Source organism: Oncorhynchus mykiss, chromosome 10 (assembly GCF_013265735.2).
Source record: "Oncorhynchus mykiss isolate Arlee chromosome 10, USDA_OmykA_1.1, whole genome shotgun sequence".
NCBI lineage: Eukaryota > Metazoa > Chordata > Actinopteri > Salmoniformes > Salmonidae > Oncorhynchus > Oncorhynchus mykiss.
In genome coordinates this window covers 9,798,972-9,824,220 of record NC_048574.1, presented here as the reverse complement: position 1 = coordinate 9,824,220, position 25,249 = coordinate 9,798,972, and the positions used below count along the sequence as shown (strand labels likewise).

The following is a 25,249-nucleotide window of genomic DNA, read 5'->3' as shown; positions in this document are numbered from 1 at the left end:
TCTGAGTTGGTTATGACAATGTCTGCAACAACACTAACCTGTGTGTAATCTCTCTTTGCCAGCGCCACCTGTCTCCTGAGGACTTCTACCGGGTGTTTAGGATGACTATGCCTGATTTTGACCGGCTGGCACTGTGGAAGAGAAACGAGCTCAAGAAACAAGTCCGACTGTTCTGAAAGGATCAGACTGTAGAAGCTCAGTATAGCAGCCTGCTGGGCTTAACGTTAGAGGGGCCTGAGTCCTCACTGAGAGCCATAATAACCAGTCTGGGTAGTCCTCGATCCATCAGGTCAGAGTCACAGCAGAACCAGAACTAAAACCAGCTTGGGTTCTAGCCATAGAAATAGAATGAGTTGTAATGATATAGTTCTGTTGTTCCAGGACATCCTCTGAGCCAGAGAAATAGAATGAGTTGTAATGATATAGTTCTGTTGTTCCAGGACATCCTCCGAGCCAGAGAAATCCAGCCAGCCTGAGTCTATACATCAATAATATATCTCTGGAAAAAGAGGAGTAACAGGCTCCTCCCCCTGAGCCATGTCTGTTTGTGGGAGAACTAGACCAGGCTAGTTCTGCCTATGCTTCCAGTATTATGCGTTTGCTTTATTAGGAGGAGTTTAACTATAGTTCATGGCTGTCACGTCATGAGGTTATAGCAGATTTGAACCCTTTTCAGGTTGCAGGTTTGGAGAGCTCTGAGACATTATCTTATGATCAAGCAGGAAAGAGAACACCAGCAAACTGTCCAAACAGAACGTTCTACCAGTTAAACTCTGTCCTTGCTTTCTTTACTCTAAATATATTGTTTCATTCAGACTTTTATTTATTTATTTTTTACATTGAGACTAAAATGTTGTATTTCTTAATAGAGCAAGGGTCCCCCGCGGAGTGAAAGGCTAGATCGATGTATTGTGGTAGTACGGTTTAAGAAAATGTGTGGATCATTGTGTGTTTACTGAAAAACCAAAGTAATACAACTATATTAAGAACCAATTAGTTTGTTTGCTTGTGTTGTTTTTGTTTTAGATAGCAACATGCTTAAAGAGCGACTGTCCCTAAAAAGCAACTTCTCTTTTTGAAAACAGCCTATGTGGCATCGATATGAGTCAAAATAATTTATTCAAGTGTTAAAATTTACTACAAAGTGTAAAATAGGATAGTTTTGGTCATAAAGTCAGTCTCATCCAAAATCAGAGATTTGCGAGATAATAGAAAAATTGTTATGTCACGGAATGAAGGGTACCCTAACAGAATGAAGGGTACCCTAACAGAATGAAGGGTACCCTAACCGTTTTCCTTGACTTGGGTTTATTTCAATGTGGTTTGACATTTGAAATCCCTATGGGGCTAGTTAAAGACAATCAGTAAATTACACAATGTACATGGAACAATCATTTAAAATATTGATAGCTCCACATTTTTAAAAAAGAAGAAAATGTACTACTTTAAAATGAAGATAGCATGGGCAGCGCCTTTTAGGCTGTCACAGACACTATAATGGCACAAATACAAAGATGAGTCCATCTATCACTATGGCCTCTTGTTCGCACACGTATCTACCCTCTCATTGGCTAGAATGGTCCCACCTGATTTCGCCTACTCCCACCTGCTTTCTGTCTTTGAGGACATGTATTTCCATTGTTAGAGCGGTCAATCGACTATCTTGTCAATATAATAGACAATCTTTGCTACGTGGGAACACACACACAAAAGACACCCACTTTAACCCCCCCGTTTGGCTTCAGTCATGGCCTTCTTAATGACCAAGCCAAAAAATGAGGCCAAATCAGGAAGTTCAGCTCCACTTTAAACACACTGAATGCACGTTTCCAGAGAATATAAGACCAGGCTTTTGTCTACGTACTAGCAGTTGATTGTTTTACTAAATTGACGGGAAGGATCCAAACAATGTAATGTATGTGTTGGAGTTTTGGATTATTTAATCTTATCAATTTCAATTGAACCAAAGGGTTTCATTTACAGTAATGGAATATCATGTTATGATTGGATCTTGAATTGTATTCAGAGCTGGGATTGTAGTGAGGATAAAAGCTGACGTGACTGACTCTTCATGGGGAGACATGACCTGATTCTAACTCAACACATGGAGACAGAGATAATGAATAGAGATATACATTAATTAGATGGAATCTGCCTGTGGAGGAAAGTGGATTGAAGGGATCGGAGACCAGAAATCTGGATTAGAGATGAAATAGAGGAATGGTTCTGAATTAGATTACAACTGAAAGGGATTGAATGAACTCTTCCTTGAACAATACCAAGGTGAGGAGGGAAGGAATCGAGGTGAGACGGGAAGGAATTGAGGTGATGGAATTTTTATGGATGTTGAAGTGGAATTGATTTGATGGAATTGTCCTGATTGGTCTATGTGGATACCAGTCCAAATGACAACAAGGGTCCTGATATAATTTGTTTTAGTTTTAGTTTCATACAGTGCGATCTAAATCAACTTAGGGGTGTGAAATGATTACTGGTTGCTAAAGAATACACTATAGTGTGCATACAGTAGAACAAAACATTATCCTGCTGGGTTTTGAAGAGGTGACTCCTAGTTATCTCCTGTTAGGTTTTGAAGAGGTGACTCCTAGTTATCTCCTGTTGGGTTTTGAAGAGGTGACTCCTAGTTATCTCCTGTTGGGTTTTGATGAGGTGACTCCTGTTGGGTTTTGAAGAGGTGACTCCTAGTTATCTCCTGTTGGGTTTTGAAGACGTGACTCCTAGTTATCTCCTGTTGGGTTTTGAAGAGGTGACTCCTAGTTATCTCCTGTTGGGTTTTGATGAGGTGACTCCTGTTGGGTTTTGAAGAGGTGACTCCTAGTTATCTCCTGTTGGGTTTTGAAGACGTGACTCCTAGTTATCTCCTGTTGGGTTTTGAAGAGGTGACTCCTAGTTATCTCCTGTTGGGTTTTGATGAGGTGACTCCTGTTGGGTTTTGAAGAGGTGACTCCTAGTTATCTCCTGTTGGGTTTTGATGAGGTGACTCCTGTTGGGTTTTGAAGAGGTGACTCCTAGTTATCTCCTGTTGGGTTTTGAAGACGTGACTCCTAGTTATCTCCTGTTGGGTTTTGAAGAGGTGACTCCTAGTTATCTCCTGTTGGGTTTTGATGAGGTGACTCCTGTTGGGTTTTGAAGAGGTGACTCCTAGTTATCTCCTGTTGGGTTTTGAAGAGGTGACTCCTAGTTATCTCCTGTTGGGTTTTGAAGACGTGACTCCTAGTTATCTCCTGTTGGGTTTTGAAGAGGTGACTCCTAGTTATCTCCTGTTGGGTTTTGATGAGGTGACTCCTGTTGGGTTTTGAAGAGGTGACTCCTAGTTATCTCCTGTTGGGTTTTGAAGAGGTGACTCCTAGTTATCTCCTGTTGGGTTTTGATGAGGTGACTCCTGTTGGGTTTTGAAGAGGTGACTCCTAGTTATCTCCTGTTGGGTTTTGAAGAGGTGACTCCTAGTTATCTCCTGTTGGGTTTTGAAGAGGTGACTCCTAGTTATCTCCTGTTGGGTTTTGAAGAGGTGACTCCTAGTTATCTCCTGTTGGGTTTTGAAGAGGTGACTCCTAGTTATCTCCTGTTGGGTTTTGAAGACGTGACTCCTAGTTATCTCCTGTTGGGTTTTGAAGACGTGACTCCTAGTTATCTCCTGTTGGGTTTTGAAGACGTGACTCCTAGTTATCTCCTGTTGGGTTTTGAAGAGGTGACTCCTAGTTATCTCCTGTTGGGTTTTGATGAGGTGACTCCTGTTGGGTTTTGAAGAGGTGACTCCTAGTTATCTCCTGTTGGGTTTTGAAGAGGTGACTCCTAGTTATCTCCTGTTGGGTTTTGAAGAGGTGACTCCGAGTTATCTCCTGTTGGGTTTTGAAGACGTGACTCCTAGTTATCTCCTGTTGGGTTTTGAAGACGTGACTCCTAGTTATCTCCTGTTGGGTTTTGAAGACGTGACTCCTAGTTATCTCCTGTTGGGTTTTGAAGAGGTGACTCCTAGTTATCTCCTGTTGGGTTTTGAGGATGTGACCCCTAGTTATCTCCTGTTGGGTTTTGAAGAGGTGACTCCTAGTTATCTCCAGTTGGGTTTTGAAGAGGTGACTCCTAGTTATCTCCTGTTGGGTTTTGAAGAGGTGACTCCTAGTAATCCAATAGATCATACAATATTCTTGGTAGCCTACATGCAAAGCTGTCCTTTTTCTTTCAGTTGTATTTGGATGGTCTGGTATGAGGTTGTGCATCATAGGAAGAGATAGTTCTGATTGTTAGTGTATACAGCACTGCCTTTATCAGACTCATATTAGTCATACTGACTAGCAGCAGTCATTTAGTATAAATAACTCTTACTGTCATCTTTGTAATGGCTGTTTGTTTTATGTGTGTGTGTGTGTGTGTGTGTGTGTGTGTGTGTGTGTGTGAGAGAGAGAGAGAGTCGCAAGTTATCATAGATATTTACAATACTAACAGCAATACTGGTCAATAATGTACATACAGTACTTCCAGAATTCACAATCTCATTTTTGAATCTATATCCATTATAAAAGGTTTGGGAGACGGTTAAATGTATGTTTTCATTTTGTAACTGTACAAAGCAATCTGCATATTATTTATTTCAATGTCAGAACTACTGCTCAACAAATGATGTACATATTTTATTTAAATTAAAGCAGTTTACATGTGGATATTTGTCTGTGTTGATTGTACTAAGGTGATGTCATCGTGTGTAGCACAGTAGCCAATTAGATGTATTTTAAACTAGCGCTAGGACCCTGTGAGAGCGAGCAGATGAGGTAAACTCGCGTCTGTGACTGACTCATTTTTGTGTGTCACTTACGCCACACATGGGTCCACGTCGTGTAGCCTACTGCTGCGCAAACTTGTGCAAAATAAATGAACGTCAAAGAAGAAGCGGATTGGAAAACACACATGGATACCAGTAGTGTTAACTGTAAGTAACTGTACTATTTCTAACGCAATGGCGTGAAATGAATAGCGAAAACTGTTGAAGTATTAGTAAACTATTGAAGGAAAGTTTGGACATGTCTCTCTACCTATCTCTGTAACTGACATATCGGGGTTGATGCCTCTATTGTTGATTAATTGATGCAGTATATCGTAGTAAAGTTAAATCGGTGCAGACATGCTGTGTGAATTGAACAAGATATCGGCTTGTTTCAGGGAAGTGATGCAATCTGAAGCTGACAGAGTACCTGTGGGAAGCTGCGCTGGAAGCGCGGAGTGTCTGGGTCTCTGTCTGCGCATCAGAATGCACAGAGGGAGAAATTGATTATTTATTTATTTTTATCAGAGGGCTTTGAGAGATTTTTTTTTAGAAAATTACAAAAACCGTTTTTTCATACTTGGAAATAAAATTTTCAAATAGCCTATACATAATATTAAAATGTTATTTTTATTTCGATGTTTTTAACAAATGTATTGTTATAATTTGAATAATAAATGCCCAGTTTAGGAGAAAACCGTTATCTTTTTTTGCTGTGTTATTATAATGCATCCTGTGTCCACCTCTCATCCTACTCTGCATCATTGTTATGGACCTTGACCTATCAGTGTTTCCTAGTCTTCCCCTTCCTCTCTCTACCGCCTGTCCTCTGTGTTCTGCTAGTTGAAGGCCAAGGATGACTATTTATGACTCGGGTGAAAACTAACTACCTCACTCTGCATCCAGGATGTCAGTCCAGCTGCATGCCCCATGCACAAACACCAGGAAAAAACACCCATTAGCCATGTATGCTGTTTGTTTCTATCCTGTGTGTGTGTGTGTGTATATGTGTGTGTGTGTGTGTGTGTGTGTGTGTGTGTGTGTGTGTGTGTGTGTGTGTGTGTGTTACATGCATCTCCTAAGCTACATTTAAATAAATTATTTCTGTCCCTCTTAATGCCTCATTGACAAAATAGGCAGACGAAGCACAAAGACACGCATTCCTCAGTGACTTACATGTTGCATATCTAATGTGCTTTGCTAAGCTATGTTCTAGCTACACTACATTCCCTGGCCTGTACTGTCTTTGCACATTTGTGTTTTAGTCATTTAGTTCGGAGAACTACATTCAGTTCCCACGGGCTCTCCTCTGTACACTAGCTCAACAGAACCTGGTAGCATGAGACAGGATGGAGAGTTATGTTATGGTGGGAAGATTAGTGTTAGGACATAGACAAACACGTGATCCAGGTTCCACTTCCACACTCCATTCTTCCAGGGAGGAGCAACAGCAACCTTGTCCTGGTGCTGAGCCTGTTTAATAAGCACTTCAGGTGCCGCCAGTCAGAGTGCCAGCTTGGAGAGCTGTGAGGTTGCTGGTTGGTTTAGTGGCCATGAGGCCTTTCGTTTGGTTTTGAATCTGTGTGGGCATGCCTCCTTGTAGCTTCCTTTTTGTACATATTGATGTTTCGTCACCATCTGAACAAATAACAATCCGCTTGGACTGGCCAACCAAGAGGTCAAGAGAGACAGGGCTGGCCCTGAACCAAGGTAGGGATGGGAGAGACAGGGCTGGCCCTGAACCAAGGTAGGGATGGGAGAGACAGGGCTGGCCCTGATCCAAGGTAGGGATGGGAGAGACAGAGCTGGCCCTGAACCAAGGTAGGGATGGGAGAGACAGGGCTGGCCCTGAACCAAGGTAGGGTTGGGAGAGACAGGGCTGGCCCTGATCTAAGGTAGGGATGGGAGAAACAGGGCTGGCCCTGAACCAAGGTAAGGATGGGAGAGACAGGGCTGGCCCTGAACCAAGGTAGGGATGGGAGAGACAGAGCTGGCCCTGAACCAAGGTAGGGATGGGAGAGACAGGGCTGGCCCTGAACCAAGGTAGGGATGGGAGAGACAGGGCTGGCCCTGAACCAAGGTAGGGATGGGAGAGACAGGGCTGGCCCTGAACCAAGGTAGGGATGGGAGAAACAGAGCTGGCTCTGAACCAAGGTAGGGATGGGAGAGACAGGGCTGGCCCTGATCTAAGGTAGGGATGGGAGAAACAGGGCTGGCCCTGATCTAAGGTAGGGATGGGAGAAACAGGGCTGGCCCTGAACCAAGTTAGGGATGGGAGAGACAGGGCTGGCCCTGAACCAAGGTAGGGATGGGAGAGACAGAGCTGGCCCTGAACCAAGGTAGGGATGGGAGAGACAGAGCTGGCCCTGAACCAAGGTAGGGATGGGAGAGACAGGGCTGGCCCTGAACCAAGGTAGGGATGGGAGAGACAGGGCTGGCCCTGAACCAAGGTAGGGATGGGAGAGACAGAGCTGGCCCTGAACTAAGGTAGGGTTGGGAGAGACAGGGCTGGCCCTGAACCAAGGTAGGGATGGGAGAGACAGAGCTGGCCCTGAACCAAGGTAGGGATGGGAGAGACAGAGCTGGCCCTGAACCAAGGTAGGGATGGGAGAGACAGAGCTGGCCCTGAACCAAGGTAGGGATGGGAGAGACAGGGCTGGCCCTGAACCAAGGTAGGGATGGGAGAGACAGGGCTGGCCCTGAACCAAGGTAGGGATGGGAGAGACAGGGCTGGCCCTGAACCAAGGTAGGGATGGGAGAGACAGGGCTGGCCCTGAACCAAGGTAGGGATGGGAGAGACAGAGCTGGCCCTGAACCAAGGTAGGGATGGGAGAGACAGAGCTGGCCCTGAACCAAGGTAGGGATGGGAGAGACAGAGCTGGCCCTGAACCAAGGTAGGGATGGGAGAGACAGAGCTGGCCCTGAACCAAGGTAGGGATGGGAGAGACAGGGCTGGCCCTGAACCAAGGTAGGGTTGGGAGAGACAGGGCTGGCCCTGAACCAAGGTAGGGATGGGAGAGACAGGGCTGGCCCTGAACCAAGGTAGGGTTGGGAGAGACAGGGCTGGCCCTGAACCAAGGTAGGGATGGGAGAAACAGAGCTGGCCGTGAACCAAGGTAGGGATGGGAGAGACAGGGCTGGCCCTGAACCAAGGTAGGGTTGGGAGAGACAGGGCTGGCCCTGAACCAAGGTAGGGATGGGAGAGACAGGGCTGGCCCTGAACCAAGGTAGGGTTGGGAGAGACAGGGCTGGCCCTGAACCAAGGTAGGGTTGGGAGAGACAGGGCTGGCCCTGAACCAATGTTGTGGTCTCCCTTGGCACATGTACATTCAACACATACGCTGATTTCTCACATAAATGCACACATTCATTCAGGTTACTGACCCTAGAACCCAAAGACGAAGAGTGTAAAAAATATATATATATATATATATATATCATTAGGCTAGTTAGGTTTCGTTACCGGTTAGTACCTCCCTACCTGTGGGACAGTTTAGGGGAGAAGTCTTTGCGGGTGTTGGCTAGGAATATGACTCATTCAAGACTTCAGAACATTATTCTTGTTCTCCTTGCTATATTTTACAACCTGCTCTGAGCTCAAAGACTTATTGTTCCTCTTTGGAAGACATTTAGAGAGGTGCAGTCATTAACATATGGAAAACATTAATAACTAAACAATCACTCCCACCATATGTCCCATTACAATAAATATGTGATTCATGTTATCCGTGTGTGGATTTGATCCAAATCAAAGAAGCTTGACACAAAGATCTCCAACTACACACTGAGAGAAGTGCACATTCACTTGGGGAACGTCAATACATATTCATGTAACGACACATCAAAGCAGAGCTGTGTTTAACTTGGATGTAAAAGTGGACGAGATGTCTCACAGGATGAGGGCTTTGGGTAAACATTTATAGTGCTTGTTGATTTAGTCATGTATACCGAGTGTGATCTGCTCTGTGGGGTATGAAAATATACAATTTTCAAACATCAGTATAGGATTCTGTGGTTTATGGAAAGGTCTTTCCTTCTGAATCTGCTGAATGAGTATAATTTCTTCCTATGACAATCTGTGTAACAGAACTCACAGTGGTCCTGCCCCCCCAAACCCAACCACGTGGCCTGATTAGAGAAAAAGGCCTCCTACTTATAGAATATACACCAAACGTCAGTGCACAGGGTAGGTGAATTCTGACAGAGTTGTACAGTATTTTGGTGGATATTGTGGAGGAGACATTGAGTGGGTCTGGATTAAGACCCTTCTCTGAGCCCTGTACATGACACACTCCTATAAATACCCTGTGACGCAGAGACAAAGCCCCCAGTCTTCTGCTGCTCATAAGGCCTGATGGGCCACACAGGCCTAACACTGTCTGTCTCACGCACTGGAATGCCTGCTGAGACCAGACTGACCAACAGCATCTCTCTCTTTCTCACTCACTCACACACATACAGTTGAAGTCGGAAGTTTACATACACTTAGGTTGGAGTCATTAAAACTCGTTTTTCAACTCGTCTCCACACATTTCTTATTAACAAACTATAGTTTTGGCAAGTCAGTCAGGACATCTACTTTGTGCAACGACACAAGTCATTTTTCCAACAATTGTTAACAATTGTTATTTCACTTATAATTCCCTGTATCACAATTCCAGTGGGTCAGAAGTTTACATACACTAAGTTGACTGTGCCTTTAAACAGCTTGGAAAATCCCAGAAAATGATGTCATGGCTTTAGAAGCTTCTGATAGGCTAATTGACATAATTTGAGTCAATTGAAGGTGTACCTGTGGATGTATTTCAAGGTCTACCATGGGGAAATCAGCCAAGACCTCAGAAAACAAAATTGTAGACCTCCACAAGTCTGGTTCATCCTTGGGAGCAATTTCCAAATGCCTGAAGGTATCACGTTCATCTGTACAAACAATAGTACGCAAGTATAAACACCATGGGACCACGCAGCCATCACACCGCCAAGGAAGGAGACGCGTTCTGTCTCCTAGAGATGAACGTACTTTGGTGTGAAAAGTGCAAATCAATCCCTGAACAACAGCAAAGGACCTTGTGATGATGCTGGAGGAAACGGTTACAAAAGTATCTCAATCCACAGTAAAACAAGTCCTATATCGACATATCCTGAAAGGCCGCCCAGCAAGGAAGAAGCCACTGCTCCAAAACCGCCATAAAAAAAGCCAGACTACGGTTTGCAACTGTGGATGTATTGAAGCAACATCTCAAGACATCAGGAAGTTAAAGCTTGGTTGCAAATGGGTCTTCCAGATGGACAATGACCACAAGCATACTTCCAAAGTTGTGGCAAATGGCTTAAGGACAACAAAGTCAAGGTATTGGAGTGGCCATCACAAAGCCCTGACCTCAAGCCTATGGAACTGAAAAAGTGTGTGCGAGCAACAACAATTTAACAATTTAAAGGCAATGCTACCAAATACTAATTGAATGTATGTAAACTTCTGACCCACTGGGAATGTGATGAAATAAATAAAAGCTGAAATAAATAATTCTCTTTACTATTATTCTGACATTTCACATTCTTAAAATAATGTTGTGATCCTATGTGATCTATGACAGGGAATTTTTACTAGGATTAAATGTCAGGAATTGTGAAAACTGAGTTTAAATGTATTTGGCAAAGGTGTATGTAAACTTCTGACCTCAACTATATATATATATATATGTGTGTGTGTGTGTGTGTATATATATATATACATACATACACATGTGTAACGGCAGAGTGAAATCAGACTTATGTTGATTATGAATAGGGATGTAAGAGCTGAAATGGTCTTTGTCTGAGAGTGGCCCGCCACAGTTTGACTCCGGGGCCTGTTGAGTGGAAATCAAAGCTGCCCGTCTAAAGGGGCACTCTGTGTGCTGCCCCCCCCCCCCCCCCCCCCCCCAAGGTCAGGGCCCTAGCAGGGGAAAGCTGAGAGACTGACTGGGCTGGGATTTTACTATGGTCGTAGATGGGAGTTGAGCTGAACTGACCTTTCTCTAACCTCGGAATGTCACGGATAGCCAAGGTCATAGAATAGCGATAAAAGACAGAGCTGTTAGAGAGAGAGAGATTTTATGAGTTATTTGAACTCCCTCCAACTCTCTCAAAATGCCCCAGAAAAGTCATTTCACAACCATCCTGTAGAGCAGTTTGGGTTGTTTTTCTGTAACTATGACTCCCATGATGGCCTGACCTAGGTCTCATTACTGGGTCTTCAGTCAAGGAGTCTCTACACAACACCAACGCAGACAAGAAACATGTGCACACACACACTCTTGTATCTCTTCAATACTCAGGCAGTATAAGGTCTAAAACAAGTTTTGTGAGGGAAAAGCGGGGAGCGAGTATTAGGACAATTATTCTCTCTTGGGGTCAGTCTGACCCTCCAGACAGAGAAGGTCCGGTAGTTTCTATCATATCTGAGCCTCCAGACAGAGGAGGTCCGGTAGTTTCTATCAGTCTGAGCCTCCAGACAGAGAAGGTCCGGTAGTTTCTATCAGTCTGAGCCTCCAGACAGAGAAGGTCCGGTAGTTTCTATCATGTCTGAGCCTCCAGACAGAGGAGGTCCGGTAGTTTCTATCAGTCTGACCCTCCAGACAGAGGAGGTCCGGTAGTTTCTATCATGTCTGAGCCTCCAGACAGAGGAGGTCCGGTAGTTTCTATCAGTCTGAGCCTCCAGACAGAGAAGGTCCGGTAGTTTCTATCAGTCTGACCCTCCAGACAGAGGAGGTCCGGTAGTTTCTATCATGTCTGAGCCTCCAGACAGAGGAGGTCCGGTAGTTTCTATCATGTCTGACCCTCCAGACAGAGAAGGTCCGGTAGTTTCTATCAGTCTGACCCTCCAGACAGAGGAGGTCCGGTAGTTTCTATCAGTCTGACCCTCCAGACAGAGGAGGTCCGGTAGTTTCTATCATGTCTGAGCCTCCAGACAGAGGAGGTCCGGTAGTTTCTATCAGTCTGAGCCTCCAGACATAGGAGGTCCGGTAGTTTCTATCAGTCTGACCCTCCAGACAGAGAAGGTCCGGTAGTTTCTATCATGTCTGAGCCTCCAGACAGAGAAGGTCCGGTAGTTTCTATCACTCTGACCCTCCAGACAGAGAAGGTCCGGTAGTTTCTATCATGTCTGAGCCTCCAGACAGAGAAGGTCCGGTAGTTTCTATCACTCTGACCCTCCAGACAGAGAAGGTCCGGTAGTTTCTATCATGTCTGAGCCTCCAGACAGAGGAGGTCCGGTAGTTTCTATCACTCTGACCCTCCAGACAGAGAAGGTCCGGTAGTTTCTATCATGTCTGAGCCTCCAGACAGAGAAGGTCCGGGGCTGGCCTCTGCAGAGCATTGTCATCAATTTCCTGTTGATGTGCAGCTTGTGTTTTCCTCTAAATAAACAGTTCCGTGTTGAAATATTGGCAGAGCAGCATCCTGAATGAAACTGAGACATGCACAATAACAACGCAGAGGGTAAAACGAGTCTATGGTGTGTTTATCTTGTCATGTGGCGGTGGCGTCTTGACAATGTGGGTGTGGCGTCCTGTCATGTGGGTGTGGCGTCTTGACAATGTGGGTGTGGCGTCTTGACAATGTGGCGGTGGCGTCTTGACAATGTGGGTGTGGCCAAAGTACATTTTTAGTAGACTCCCTGATGACATAAAGTCCCACTGACCAGTTGAAACCTAGACCTCCTCTGGGAGATGGATGTTCTCATGCGGTATCTCTGGAACTTGTCTTTATAATGCATGGAGGAATGGACTCAACAGACTCGAGCCACGTCTGTCCTCACTGCCTTTGATTTCCTGAAGTGCTGTGGAATCATTGCTATGTAATGACAATGTCATCCTCCTAGACTCTGTCCTTTCCCCCCCTCTCAGTGCTGTGGCCTGTTGTCTCTCTCAGATCTGTGATTGACCCAGTCCAACTTTTTGAATTTCACCCTCCCTCCCATGTGGTCTCCATATGACCAGGCTCTGGGTGCACAAAGGCCCTCTCTATGAGTCATTCCTCAGCCCTCGGTGAGTGTGATGAACAGCAAGCCTCTCGCCACAACAGCTGATGTGCATCTTCAGCGAGAGCCTGTCCTTGGCCGTGCACTGCCCCGTAGGGAGGACATGGCAGGTCAAACCAGACCACATAGCTCTCTCTCCTCCTAGACTACAGACCATTTGTTGTGTGCAGAGACGTCTCACTAAGCTCTGGTCTGGAGAGCCTACCACTGGACAGAAAGTAAATATAGAGTAATGTGATACCATTTAAGACTCAGAGATCAGCAGATCTTTTATACGAAGCAGAGGTCTAATAATGTGAAAGGATGAAGGCAGTGGATGGTGACGATGAAGTGAATTTGGGATGTTGTAGTAACGAGTGTAGATTACAGGAATAGGAAGCAGAAGGTTGGGGTTGATAGAAGCTGCTGTCGTCAGCCTAGACAGGGAAACCACAGCTGCGGGACATATCCTTTTACCCATAATGCCAATGGATGCCTCTGGACCGCACAGCTGCGTCCCTACGCCCCTGCACATATCAGTGTGTTTTGACTGAATGTTTTGTTGTTTTTTGTTCTAGTTTGTAACATTGCATTGTCCCTCTTTCTTCAAGAGTATTGTCATTGTCTAATTTTGTCCCTTGTCTGGACAATGGTGTATTGTTAGGGTGCGGAAAGGCTGAGGGCAAAGAGCATGAATGAAAGTTAAGGACAAACTCTCCTCTCTGTAGGATGGATCTGTTTTAGTGGAGACATTACTGTTGCGACCTGTTGTAGCTGTCTACATTGGCTCTGCTACCACCCACATGTATGTTATAGTAACATCAGACAGCCTCTAAGGGTTGGATTTCGTCTGTATCGCGGAAGAGCCGTGTTAAAATTGAAAGGTAATTTACGATTGCGCGACACATGCAGCGTTTACTGTGAATGCAGTCTCCGCGAACGCGGGAACATTGCCTTTACAATTCAACGGAGCTACAAAGCGAGTCTTCCGCGATACTTCTGCGATAAGGATTGACTCCAGCCCTGAGAGGCTGTCGGATGTTAATGGTAGCGTGAGTGCTTGTAAGTTTGCTGATTTGTCTTGTACTGTAAGCCAGCTCTGACTATACTGGAATAGTTCTCAGGCGTGGGGAGGGAAAGGAGAGAGTACATGTCAAATTTTATGATCTAAGCTGACAGCTCTGTGATCTGGGAGTGTTGACAGTTGGCAGGCGAGGCTTTGTTGACCTGAACTCAGAACTGCGGCAGGGGTCATAGTGTTCAATCACACTGTGTGGGTGTGGCTGCAGGGGAACGTCACTAGAGGCCTCTCTGAGCACTGTGACTCAACTGAAGGGCAAATCCACAGAAAAAGAATTGCGCTGAGACTCAGATTTTTTCCAACAAACATGGATTTCAAAGTATAACAAACCATACAAACTCTATGCACAAGGAATTCTTTTAACAATTTACACTGAATATTTGACACAAAAACACTTACTGGAAGAACTGTGCAGACACAATGTTTCATGAAACTCCCGACAAAACAGTTCTTGTGCTGATGTTGCTTCCAGAGGCAGTTTGGAAGTCAGTAGTGAGGGTTGCAACCGAGGACAGACGCGCTTCAGCACTCAGCGGTCCTGTTCTGTGAGCCTTGTGAGGCCTACCAGTTCGCGGCTGAGCCGTTGTTTCTCCTAGACGTTTCCACTTCACATTAACAGCACTTACAATTGACCGGGGCAGTTGGAAGTCACTAAGATAGCACCTCAGTAAGGCCATTCTACTGCTAATTTTAGTCTATGGCGATGCATGGCTGTGTGCTTGATTTTATACACCTGTCAGCAACGGGTGTGGCTGAAATATCAGAATCCACTCATTTGAAGTGTTTGAGTGTCCATATATCTCACACACAGTGCACAGAGTGGATTCGGAAAGTGTAAATCCACTTCACTTACTGTAGTTCAATAATAGATTAAAATGCATTATTCCAAAGTCAATGTGTCATGTCATAGCTGACACCCCATTCTTTCTGCAGACATCTTTGAATCTTAATTCGGCGTAGATACTTTTGTCGTTGTAGCTCCTAGACGTTACATTTTTTTTGTACATGCATACATACATTGTGCATTCGGAAAGTATTCAGACCCCTTGACTGTTTCTACACACAATACCCCATAATGACATCACAATACCCCATAATGACATCACAATACCCCATAATGACAAAGCAAAAACAGGTATTTAGAAATTTTTGCAAATTTATAAAAAATAAAAAGCTGACATCACATTTACATAAGAATTCCGATCGTTTACTCAGGACTTTGTTGAAGCACCTTTGGCAGTGATTAAAGCCTCAAGTCATCTTGGGTATGACGCTACAAGCTTGGCAAACCTGTGTTTGGGGAGTTTCTCCCATTCTTCTCTGTAGATGCTCTCAAGCTCTGTCAGGTTGGATGGGGACTGTCGCTGCACAGCTATTTTCAGGTCTCTCCAGAGATGTTCGATCGGGTACAAGTCCGGGCTCTGGCTGGGCCACTCAAGGACATTCAGAGACTTGTCCCGAAGCCACTCCTGCTTTGTCTTGGCTGTGTGCTTAGGGTCGTTGTCCTGTTGGAAGGTGAACCTTCGCTCCAGTCTGAGGTCCTGAATGCGCTGGAGCAGGTTTTCATCAAGGATCTCTCTGTACTTTGCTCTGTTCATCTTTCCCTTTCCAATCCTGACTAGTCTCCCAGTCCCTGCCACTGAAAAACGTCCCCACAGCATGATGTTGCCACCACCAAGCTTCATTGTAGGGATGGTGCCAGGTTTCCTCCAGACGTGACGCTTGGCATTCAGGCCGAAGAGTTCAATCTTTCATCAGACCAGAATATCTTGTTTCTTATGGTCTAGGAGTCTTTGGTGCCTTTTGAAAAACTCCAAGGAGGCTTTCATGTGTCTTCTACTGAGGAGTGGCTTCCGTCTGGCCATAAAGGCCTGACTAGTGGAGTGCTGCAGAGATGGTTGCCCTTCTGGAAGGTTCTCCCGTCTCCACAGAGGAACTCTGGAGCTCTGTCAGAGTGACCATCGGGATCTTGGTCACCTCCCTGACCAAGGCCCTTCTCCCCCAATTGCTCAGTTTGGCCAGGTGACCAGTCTTGATGGTTCCAAACTTCTTCCATTTAAGACTGATGGATTCCACTGTGTTCTTGTGGACCTTCAATGCTGCAGACATTTTTTGGTACCCTTCCCCAGATCTGTGCCTCGACACAATCCTGTCTCGGAGCTCTACGGACAATTTCTTCGACCTCACGGCTTGGTTTTGCTCTGACAATTGTGGGACCTTATATATAGACAGGTGTGTGTCTTTCCAAATCAAATTATGCAAACATTTCTAAAAACCTGTTTTCGCTTTGTCTTTATGGGGTATTGTGCGTAGATTGATGAGAAAAAATATTATTTAATACATTTTAGAATAAGGCTGTAACGTAACAAAATGTGGAAAAAGTGAAGGTGTTTGAATACTTTCTGAATCCACTGTATATAGGGCAGCAGCCTCTAAGGTGCAGGGTTGAGTAACCGGGTGGTAACTGGCTAGTGACTAAGTTCAAGACAGGATACTGGGTGGAGCTAGTGATGGCTATTTAACAGTCTGATGGCCTTGAGATAGGAGCTGTTTTTCAGTCTCTCGGTCCCAGCTTTGATGCACCTGTCCTGACCTCGCCTTCTGGATGGTAGCGGGGTGAACAGGCTGTGGCTTGGTTGGTTGTTGTCCTTGATGATCTTTTTGGCCTTCCTGTGACATCGGGTGGTGTAGGTGTCCTGGGGAGCAGGCAGTGTGCGCCCGGTGATGCATTGTGCAGACCGCACCACCCTCTGGAGAGCCTTGTGGTTGCGGGCAGTGTAGCTGCCGTACCAGGCGGTGATACAGCCCGACAGAATGCTCTCAGTTGTACTTTTGTGAGGGTCTCAGCTAGGTTAAAGATATGTGGGGGTTTTGGTAACAAGGCAATGTTTCTTAAATTTACAGAAGGCAGAAAAATGGTTCCAAAACTAAATAGAAGTGTTGATTTTACCTGGCAGGGGTCTTTACTTCAACATTTATTGTGTTTTGATGCATTTCTAATATTATTATTTTTTAAAAGTTTTCTGGTTGATGTTTTCTAAGACCCCTTTTCCATCTGTTTGACCAGAAATCAAATGTAAAATGGTTGAGAAGTGTGTGTGTGTGTGTGTGTGCGTGTGCGTGTGCGTGTGTGTGTGTGTGTGTGTGTGTGTGTGTGTGTGTGTGTGTGTGTGTACCTTAATTTCCAAAGAACAGCTTTTAATTAGACACAGAATTTGACATGCTGCTATGAACTTCAGGTTGGTGCTCATTGGTCATTTTACATGGAAACGACCTAAACCAGCTACGCCACCCACAGGATCTCCCAGGCTGACACACTTCCCAGAGATGTCCGAGCAGAGGGCGCAGGGGAGTGGGCGTCTGGGCGAGAGGGGTGTAGGGCTGGAGGTTTGAGGGTGTTGCATGGGAATGCAAGTGGCGAGGCGAGCGGGCCAGGCCCCTCTCTGGCCCTGGCAGTAGGGGTTCAGACAGACTAGTGACCCCTAGTGACCCGGGGGGTGTGGAGTTGTGATTTCACCCCACACTGCTCCAATAACACACACATCCTACAGCACCGCTTGGCCTGGTTCTGCTCCTGCTCCCATTTTTCTCTTTCCTCATACACATACAGTATGTCTATGCTCTCTAGTGAGAGGTGATGATCACACACATCCTACAGCACCGCTTGGCCTGGTTCTGCTCCTGCTCCCATTTTTCTCTTTCCTCATACACATACAGTATGTCTATGCTCTCTAGTGAGAGGTGATGATCACACACATCCTACAGCACCGCTTGGCCTGGTTCTGCTCCTGCTCCCATTTCTCTTTCCTCATACACATACAGTATGTCTATGCTCTCTAGTGAGAGGTGATGATCACACACATCTATATTGTTTAGCAGCAGAAATCCAGGTTTTATTATTTTGTTAGGCTCCATTTCCTTGTTTTCAAGAGGAAGGAAACCAACCATTCTCTGTGGAAACAATCTGCTGCTCTTTTTAAACGTCTCCTCAATGAATTAGAGATTCAATCTGCTGACTATGAGAAAATAAGCCAGCATTCATTAGCTACACGTACAGTTTCTCCAAAGTGACACTCAAATGACAAGATCACAAGTCTTAAAAAAAAAAAAAGAATGGGGAAACAACCAGAGCAGTGAGGGTGAGTCATGTGATGCTCTCTGTTATGTCTGAGTGTTGAGGCTAGTCATGTGAAGCTCTCTGTTATGTCTGAGTGTTGAGGCTGATTCATGTGAAGCTCTCTGTTATGTCTGAGTGTTGAGGCTGATTAATGTGAAGCTCTCTTATGTCGGAGTGTTGAGGCTGATTCATGTGAAGCTCTCTGTTATGTCTGAGTGTTGAGGCTAGTCATGTGAAGCTCTCTATTATGTCTGAGTGTTGAGGCTAGTCATGTGTCGTGCTGTACTGCTGTGAGTGCGTTGGCAGGCATTTTGCTCAGTTCAGTCGGTGGCTCTCGGTGGTCTCCATGGTTTCCTAGTGTGTCCAGCTATAGCCATGACGACGTGTCAGTGTGGTGAGCAGAGAGGGAGACGGAGAGAGGCAGAAGAGTCAAGGTCACTGGATCAGCCTCACCCCCCGGATATCCCCTCTAGAGGGAAGAACCCAACCCAACACGATTCCTGTTGAATGGAAACCTTTTACTGACTGACTATGCATGCATTGAGACTTCCATTGTGGTTTCCTTGATATCATCCAGTGATGTCATTTAATTGCCAGCCCCCCCCCCCCCCCCCCCCCCCCCCGCCAATCCCTTTTAGCAGTTTCCATCTCTAGAGACTAAGGATGCAAAGGAAGGGTATATACTGGAAACGTTCAACGTTTAACCAGTGAGCTACCAACATTTTTTGTATCTTTCAAGGATTTAATGTATTTTATCTCACAACATCTAGTTGCCCTTTTTAAGGTACTTCACATTTGTACAGGTGTCTGTAATAATCACTGGCCCTCTGTGTGGCCTTATCACATGGAAAATATGTCCAAATAATTCAGGAAGATTTTCAAATAAAAATTGAATGACAAAGCTGTAAAACATAATCCTAAATGTAAATCAACTAGGTGAATACTTTTGTTCAATGAAGGTTTCAACATGAAATATCCTTTTTATATATATATATATATATATATATATATATATATATATATATATATATATATATATATATATATATATATATATATATATATATATATATATATTACACATTTATTTTACTATGTTAGTATGTGTATCTTGTCAATGTTTCGGTGTCAAACTGGTGGCAGCTGTGAAGGTCAATAGTTGGAAGAGTTGCAGAGTTAATTGTAAATAATACTGTTGTTTATTAGTTGCTTTTTTTTCATTTATTAGGCTATTTTCTCTTGAACTGTATGGTCTATCTACTAGAAACTCATGAACCATCTGGTCTATCTACTAGAAACTCATGAACCATCTGGTCTTTCTACTAGAAACTCATGAACCATCTGGTCTATCTACTAGAAACTCATGAACCATCTGGTCTATCTACTAGAAACTCATGAACCATCTGGTTTATCTACTAGAAACTCATGAACCATCTGGTCTATCTACTAGAAACTCATGAATCATCTGGTCTATCTACTAGAAACTCATGAACCATCTGGTCTATCTACTAGAAAATCATGAACCATCTGGTCTATCTACTAGAAAATCATGAACCATCTGGTCTATCTACTAGAAACTCATGAACCCATGAACCATCTGGTCTATCTACTAGAAACTCATGAACCATCTGGTCTATCTACTAGAAACTCATGAACCATCTGGTTTATCTACTAGAAACTCATGAACCATCTGGTCTATCTACTAGAAACTCATGAATCATCTGGTCTATCTACTAGAAACTCATGAACCATCTGGTCTATCTACTAGAAAATCATGAACCATCTGGTCTATCTACTAGAAAATCATGAACCATCTGGTCTATCTACTAGAAACTCATGAACCATCTGGTCTATCTACTAGAAAATCATGAACCCATGAACCATCTGGTCTATCTACTAGAAACTCATGAACCATCTGGTCTATCTACTAGAAACTCATGAACCATCTGGTCTATCTACTAGAAAATCATGCACTGATAGAAAAAATGAATACTATATATATATATATATATGAATAAATTGCTTAAGTGACTCAAGATTATCAAAGTTAAGATAGATTTTCTGTTAATGACCAAAATTACTGACGATTCTGGTAACATCGGTAAACTACCGGTAGGATTACAATCGTACTAGAGACCCAACCCGGAGAAGTGGAACCCCTCAAAGACAAGTAGATGAAATTTAAAGATTGTGTGTGACGTCTCAGATGGGCAGAGAGACTGACTGACAGAGAGACTGACTGACAGAGAGACTGACTGACAGAGAGCGACGAAGTAGAGCGAGTAGAGGAGTGGAGGGTGTAACAGCAGGAGAGTAAATTCTTTGAGCCCAGCCCACTAGATACCACAATACCAGGGTAGGAGCGAGCGAGGGAGTGAGTTAAATGACTGTGTGTTGAGAGCTCTGCAATCATCCAGAGACGAGCACAGCTGATGTGTGGATTACCACAGAATTTCTCACTGGAGCTGTTTTTGGGAAATGGTGGGCTTTCTTCTTCTTCAGCTGTTGAAGCCGGTAAGCAACCAAATCGACTGCATGCTTGTATTATACTGTCTTGGCAGCCTCTCTCTTAGTGGTCTGTGTGGGTTGTGTTTGTCCTCGTCTCTCAGGACTGTAACATTTGAATTGGAGATGGATGTCCGTGTAGATCATGTGATTAGTCTTATGGTTGGTTCTACTGAGTACTGGATCTCCACTTCCTGACGATGTGTGGATGTTTTCTCAATGATCTCTGAAAGTTGATCCTGACTACTTTTCAGACAGTTATGTTTTGACAGGGCCAGTTCATTTCCATTCCTTGATATAAAGAGAGGGGATTTGTTATTACAGAGATGTTTATTGTGACCGACCGTCTCGTTTCGGTCTTATGTAGCAAAATTTGAAATTGTGTTTTTTTTTTACATTGGATAAAAGTAGATTCAAAGCTAGAAAATGGTATATCATACACAGCAGTTGAGGAACACATGGGAAAGTAGTTCAGCTTTGAAAATTGATCAACTTTTACGAAAATGGGCTCTTGAATGTTTTGGGACACCTACTGGAGAGCTCCTCTTTGTCTACACCTATTAAGTATTGTTCACACCCTCTTAAGCCTTAGCCCCATCCATGTCTTTAAGGATGCACGTGAGGCCATGTGCTAAACAGTGAGTACGGTAGTGTACAACCAAAGATTTCAAGACTCGAGACTGGTTTCTACTATGTCTATTGACATGTCTGTATACAATTGTCGCAATGACATCATGAACATTCTATTGTCGTTCCGACATCAAACTTGTCATTGTTGTTATGAAACAGTATGAACACAAAAACGACAGTCTGCATGACATCAGCAGCACGGTGGTCCAAAACAGCATAAATGGTGTATTTCAACACCAATAAATCTATTAGTTTAAACATGTATTTAGTGTTTGTCAATCTAACAAACCAGGTAACTAAAAGCAACTTTCCAAACAATGTTTTTGGTTAGTTTCTAGCTTGTTAGAAGGTGTAAACGGTACAATGAAATGGTTACTTGCATAGTGGAGTCTTTTGTTTAGACATGTAGCTAGCTAGCTAGCTAGCTAAACAATGAACCATAATCCCAACTCATAACGTTACTACCCTCCATGTATCTACAGTTAGCTAAAGCTAACCAACTTGCTAGGTTCAATTTTAGCTAGCTAGCTAACATTAGGCTAGAACTAGCAATACAAATTTCTCTGAGATACGGATGACATTACTACACAGATCATACACATAATGCTAGTGAGCCAGCCAGCTAACGTTAGCTAGCTAACAGTACGCTTTTACATGCAATAAATTACTTTCTGGCAAAATTAGAAACTTATAATATCTGAAAATGTAGCCAGCTAGAATCTCTTACCCATATATATGGATGAAAGCTTCTCCCTCTGTCATGGTTGCCCTTAGCTTGAAGATGTAATCCAGTCAGGTGTTTTATACAACAGCCTTCTGTGTTCTCTTTTCTGACTCCCTCCGCATTTGCAATCAAATGCCTCCTTAGCTATCATATTGTGAAGAGCCTTAGCAACAGTTGTGCAGTTCGTCGTGATATCTTTCAAAAAAGCTGTTTTGGAAAGGATTACCTACACATACTAAGCCGCTCATGGTATAGACAGAAGCGTGCTACATGGCAGACCAATCTGAACTCATCTCTCGGCATGTCCAGCCCATCCATTATCTCAGCCAATCATGGCTAGTGCAAAGGTTCCTGTCACTGATACGACTGTTCCAATAAGCTGACCAGGAAACCTGACTTTCAGACTGATCCCTGACCTGTCACTGATACGACTGTTCCAATAAGCTGACCAGGAAAACTGACTTTCAGACTGATCCCTGACCTGTCACTGATACGACTGTTCCAATAAGCTGACCAGGAAACCTCTGACTTTCTGACCAGCCCAGACGTTGCGGCACCCCACTTCTAAACAACTCTAACTGGACTGTATTCAGAGGGTTGTGAAGTCATCTGAAATCACAGTGGCTGTGCTGAACTTGTTTACTCTTGTTTGATAGGTAAGGGTTGTACGGTGTTATTACAGAGTAACTTCTGCAACAAAAGCAAGAAGCCAAGAGAGCAGACATTTTCCAATGAGATTCTGAGAGGTCATGACTGTGCTAACATAACCTTAGAGTTAGCCTTGTTTCTACATGAAGACCTCTGCTCACAAAGCACTTCAGGTCTACTCTTTGAAGCTGATCAGTTTGTTGCTGTGGGTGGAGAAATAAAACACTTAGACCGACAGGTTGTTTGATCTGCTATGAGCAGAGATAGAGACAACAACCTTCAGCACTAAAAGCTACAAAAACAGGCCCATATTCTACTGAAAACTTGTGACCAAGAAAAACATCTCTCACTTCCAGAGACATCAAAGAAAAACAGGTAGGCCTGAAATGACTGCCTACAAAGTCATCGGTGTCTCTTCCCTGTGTGTATGTGTGTGTGTGTGTGTGTGTGTGTGAGATGCTCCTCTCCAGGGGAGCCCCAGTGCCTGGTGGCACAGCAATCTCCTCTCAGCTCCAGGAATGACCCACTACAGATAAGATGAATCACTTTATTAAACAGTGTAGTTAAATGGTCCTGTCGTGGGTTTGAGGGTGCTATGCTGGGACCCTCTCATCACAATGCCAGGAAGATAGGTTGATAAATCAAATCAAATGTTATTGGTCACATACACATATTTAGCAGATGTTATTGCGGGTGTAGTGAAATGCTTGTGTTCCTAGCTCCAACAGTGCAGTAATATCTAACTAAATGCTTGTGTTCCTAGCTCCAACAGTGCAGTAATATCTAACTAAATGCTTGTGTTCCTAGCTCCAACAGTGCAGTAATATCTAACTAAATGCTTGTGTTCCTAGCTCCAACAGTGCAGTAGTATCTAACTAAATGATTGTGTTCCTAGCTCCAACAGTGCAGTAATATCTAACTAAGTGCTTGTGTTCCTAGCTCCAACAGTACAGTAATATCTAACTAAATGCTTGTGTTCCTAGCTCCAACAGTGCAGTAATATCTAACTAAATGCTTGTGTTCCTAGCTCCAACAGTGCAGTAATATCTAACAATTAGAGTTCCACACGTGTAAAACATCTTGAAATGAATATGTGGAAATCCATCCAAAATGTGGAGTTCCTTTCTTTGGACACTTGAGCTCAGGGTTGCTCTATTGCCCGGGGGGAAAGGGACCTGAGCAGTTATACAAGTTGAGTCTGAACGCAAAGCATTGCAGTGGTCTGGTCTTTCTGGTTCCTCCACTGTGTGTAGGTGAAAATACTTTCCGTGTCCAGGCAGGTGATCATCAGGCTTCTTCAGGGCAACAAAAACTACACCTGACTTTACCCAATGGGAGAGAGCCATCCAGACCGTAATGTCAATCCCTGGGTCTGTTGTTGTGACAGGCTGATGAAACCCTATCGCACCTGTTTATTGCATTATGCCGCCAGAACCCACATTGTGATTATTTTGTCTGCGTTCTTCCAGACGCTGGCCAATACAACCAGATGTCTGAGTTTAGCTCCACCCATAACCACTTCTGTTGTCAGCGCAGTTGGCCCATGAATAGGGCCTCGGCATATTATGAAGCGGGCTTGATTGTTGAGTTGGAAAGCAATAGTTGTAATCGGTAATGAACTAACCCTTTTATACTTGTCTTTTCTTACCAGCGCTGACTTTGCTGATAGTTACTTTGAGGACAAATGTTACTCTCTGTGATGTATGGTTGTCTCACCCAGCTATCTAAGTCCATCTGCTGAATGACTAAAATGGGAAAGTAATGAGTCTTACCATCACCGTTGATAGATTTGCTCAGTAATTGACATCATATTGTACAATCGCTTGAAACTGTCGCTCATTGTTTCAGACGTGACCTGTGACTTGTGTTGTTCTTCTTCTCTCCCCGCAGCGATGGAGCACCTGGTGAGTGAGCTGAACATGCTGCTGAAGCTGCTGGACCAGGAGAGTGTGAGCAGGGCCACAACGGAGAAGATGAGCACGATCCGGAGCCTGCTGGGGCAGCTGCAGCCATCAGGTACGGTGTGTGTGTGTGTGTGTGTGTGTGTGTGTGTGTGTGTGTGTGTGTGTGTGTGTGTGCGTGCATGCGTGTCCACTAACCTAATTTTGTGTGTGTGAGAGAGAGAGAGAGGGCTCATTTGTGTTCATTTATTTTTTTTACATTCTCTTCTCTATTAAAGTAAGTGTGTGTGTGAGAGAGAGGGAACGAAGAGTGTTTTTATTTTTTTACATTCTCTTCTCTATTAAAGTGAATGGATCAGACTTCATATACATGAACACTTCTCTTTACGGAAATGGCACCAGCTTTGTGGAATCCCTGTTTGAGGAATTCGGTGAGTTAAATACCATATCTGTGTTATTTCATATAGAAGAATAATGACTTTCTAGACAATGCTAATATAGAGTAAACAATGATATGATCAGTCATTCTTTAGTGATGTGTATATTACATTGTCCCAACAGACCTGGATGAGTTCAGACCCTCCCCAGAAGAACTAAAGGAACCAGTAGAGGAGGAAACCCCCAAAATACCGCCTTCAAAAGTGAGAGCCTTTTTGACAGTACTGTATAAATGCATCAGAACTTTGTCTATAACACTTGTGTTTATTTCTCCTAAACGTTAATTCCCCCAGAGTCCCACTGACACCCCACCTCCTCTGCCAACCACCCATCCCCCAGAGGACTATTATGAGGAGGCAGTGCCCCTGGATCCAGGCACGGCGACCCAATACATCACCGCCAACATCACCAAACGCAGTGAGTAGTCAG

The 25,249-nt window shown here is 44.1% G+C and overlaps 2 protein-coding genes across 23 annotated transcripts in view; both read left to right on the top strand.

The window, feature by feature from the left end:
• LOC110534842 (actin-binding LIM protein 3) overlaps positions 1-4,677 on the top strand; it is a 122,038-nt gene extending 117,361 nt beyond the window's left edge. For all 4 annotated transcript variants that reach the window (XM_036989672.1, XM_036989673.1, XM_036989671.1 and 1 more), the window contains one exon: positions 63-4,677. In XM_036989672.1, coding sequence (XP_036845567.1) covers positions 63-176 — 114 coding nt within the window. In that variant the 3' untranslated portion in view covers positions 177-4,677. The remainder of the gene's footprint in view (positions 1-62) is intronic.
• Positions 212-25,249, top strand: part of afap1l1b (actin filament associated protein 1-like 1b) — a 37,382-nt gene continuing 12,344 nt past the window's right edge. The window contains exons 1-6 of one of the 19 annotated variants that reach the window (XM_036989659.1): positions 212-2,551; positions 2,588-4,945; positions 24,372-24,497; positions 24,730-24,813; positions 24,944-25,023; positions 25,114-25,237. In XM_036989659.1, the coding sequence (XP_036845554.1) occupies positions 4,888-4,945; positions 24,372-24,497; positions 24,730-24,813; positions 24,944-25,023; positions 25,114-25,237 (472 nt within the window). In that variant the 5' untranslated portion in view covers positions 212-2,551; positions 2,588-4,887. Of the gene's footprint in view, positions 4,946-20,298; positions 20,489-24,371; positions 24,498-24,729; positions 24,814-24,943; positions 25,024-25,113; positions 25,238-25,249 lie in introns of those variants that run through there. The other 18 variants (XM_036989660.1, XM_036989661.1, XM_036989657.1 and 15 more) reach the window with 18 other exon arrangements.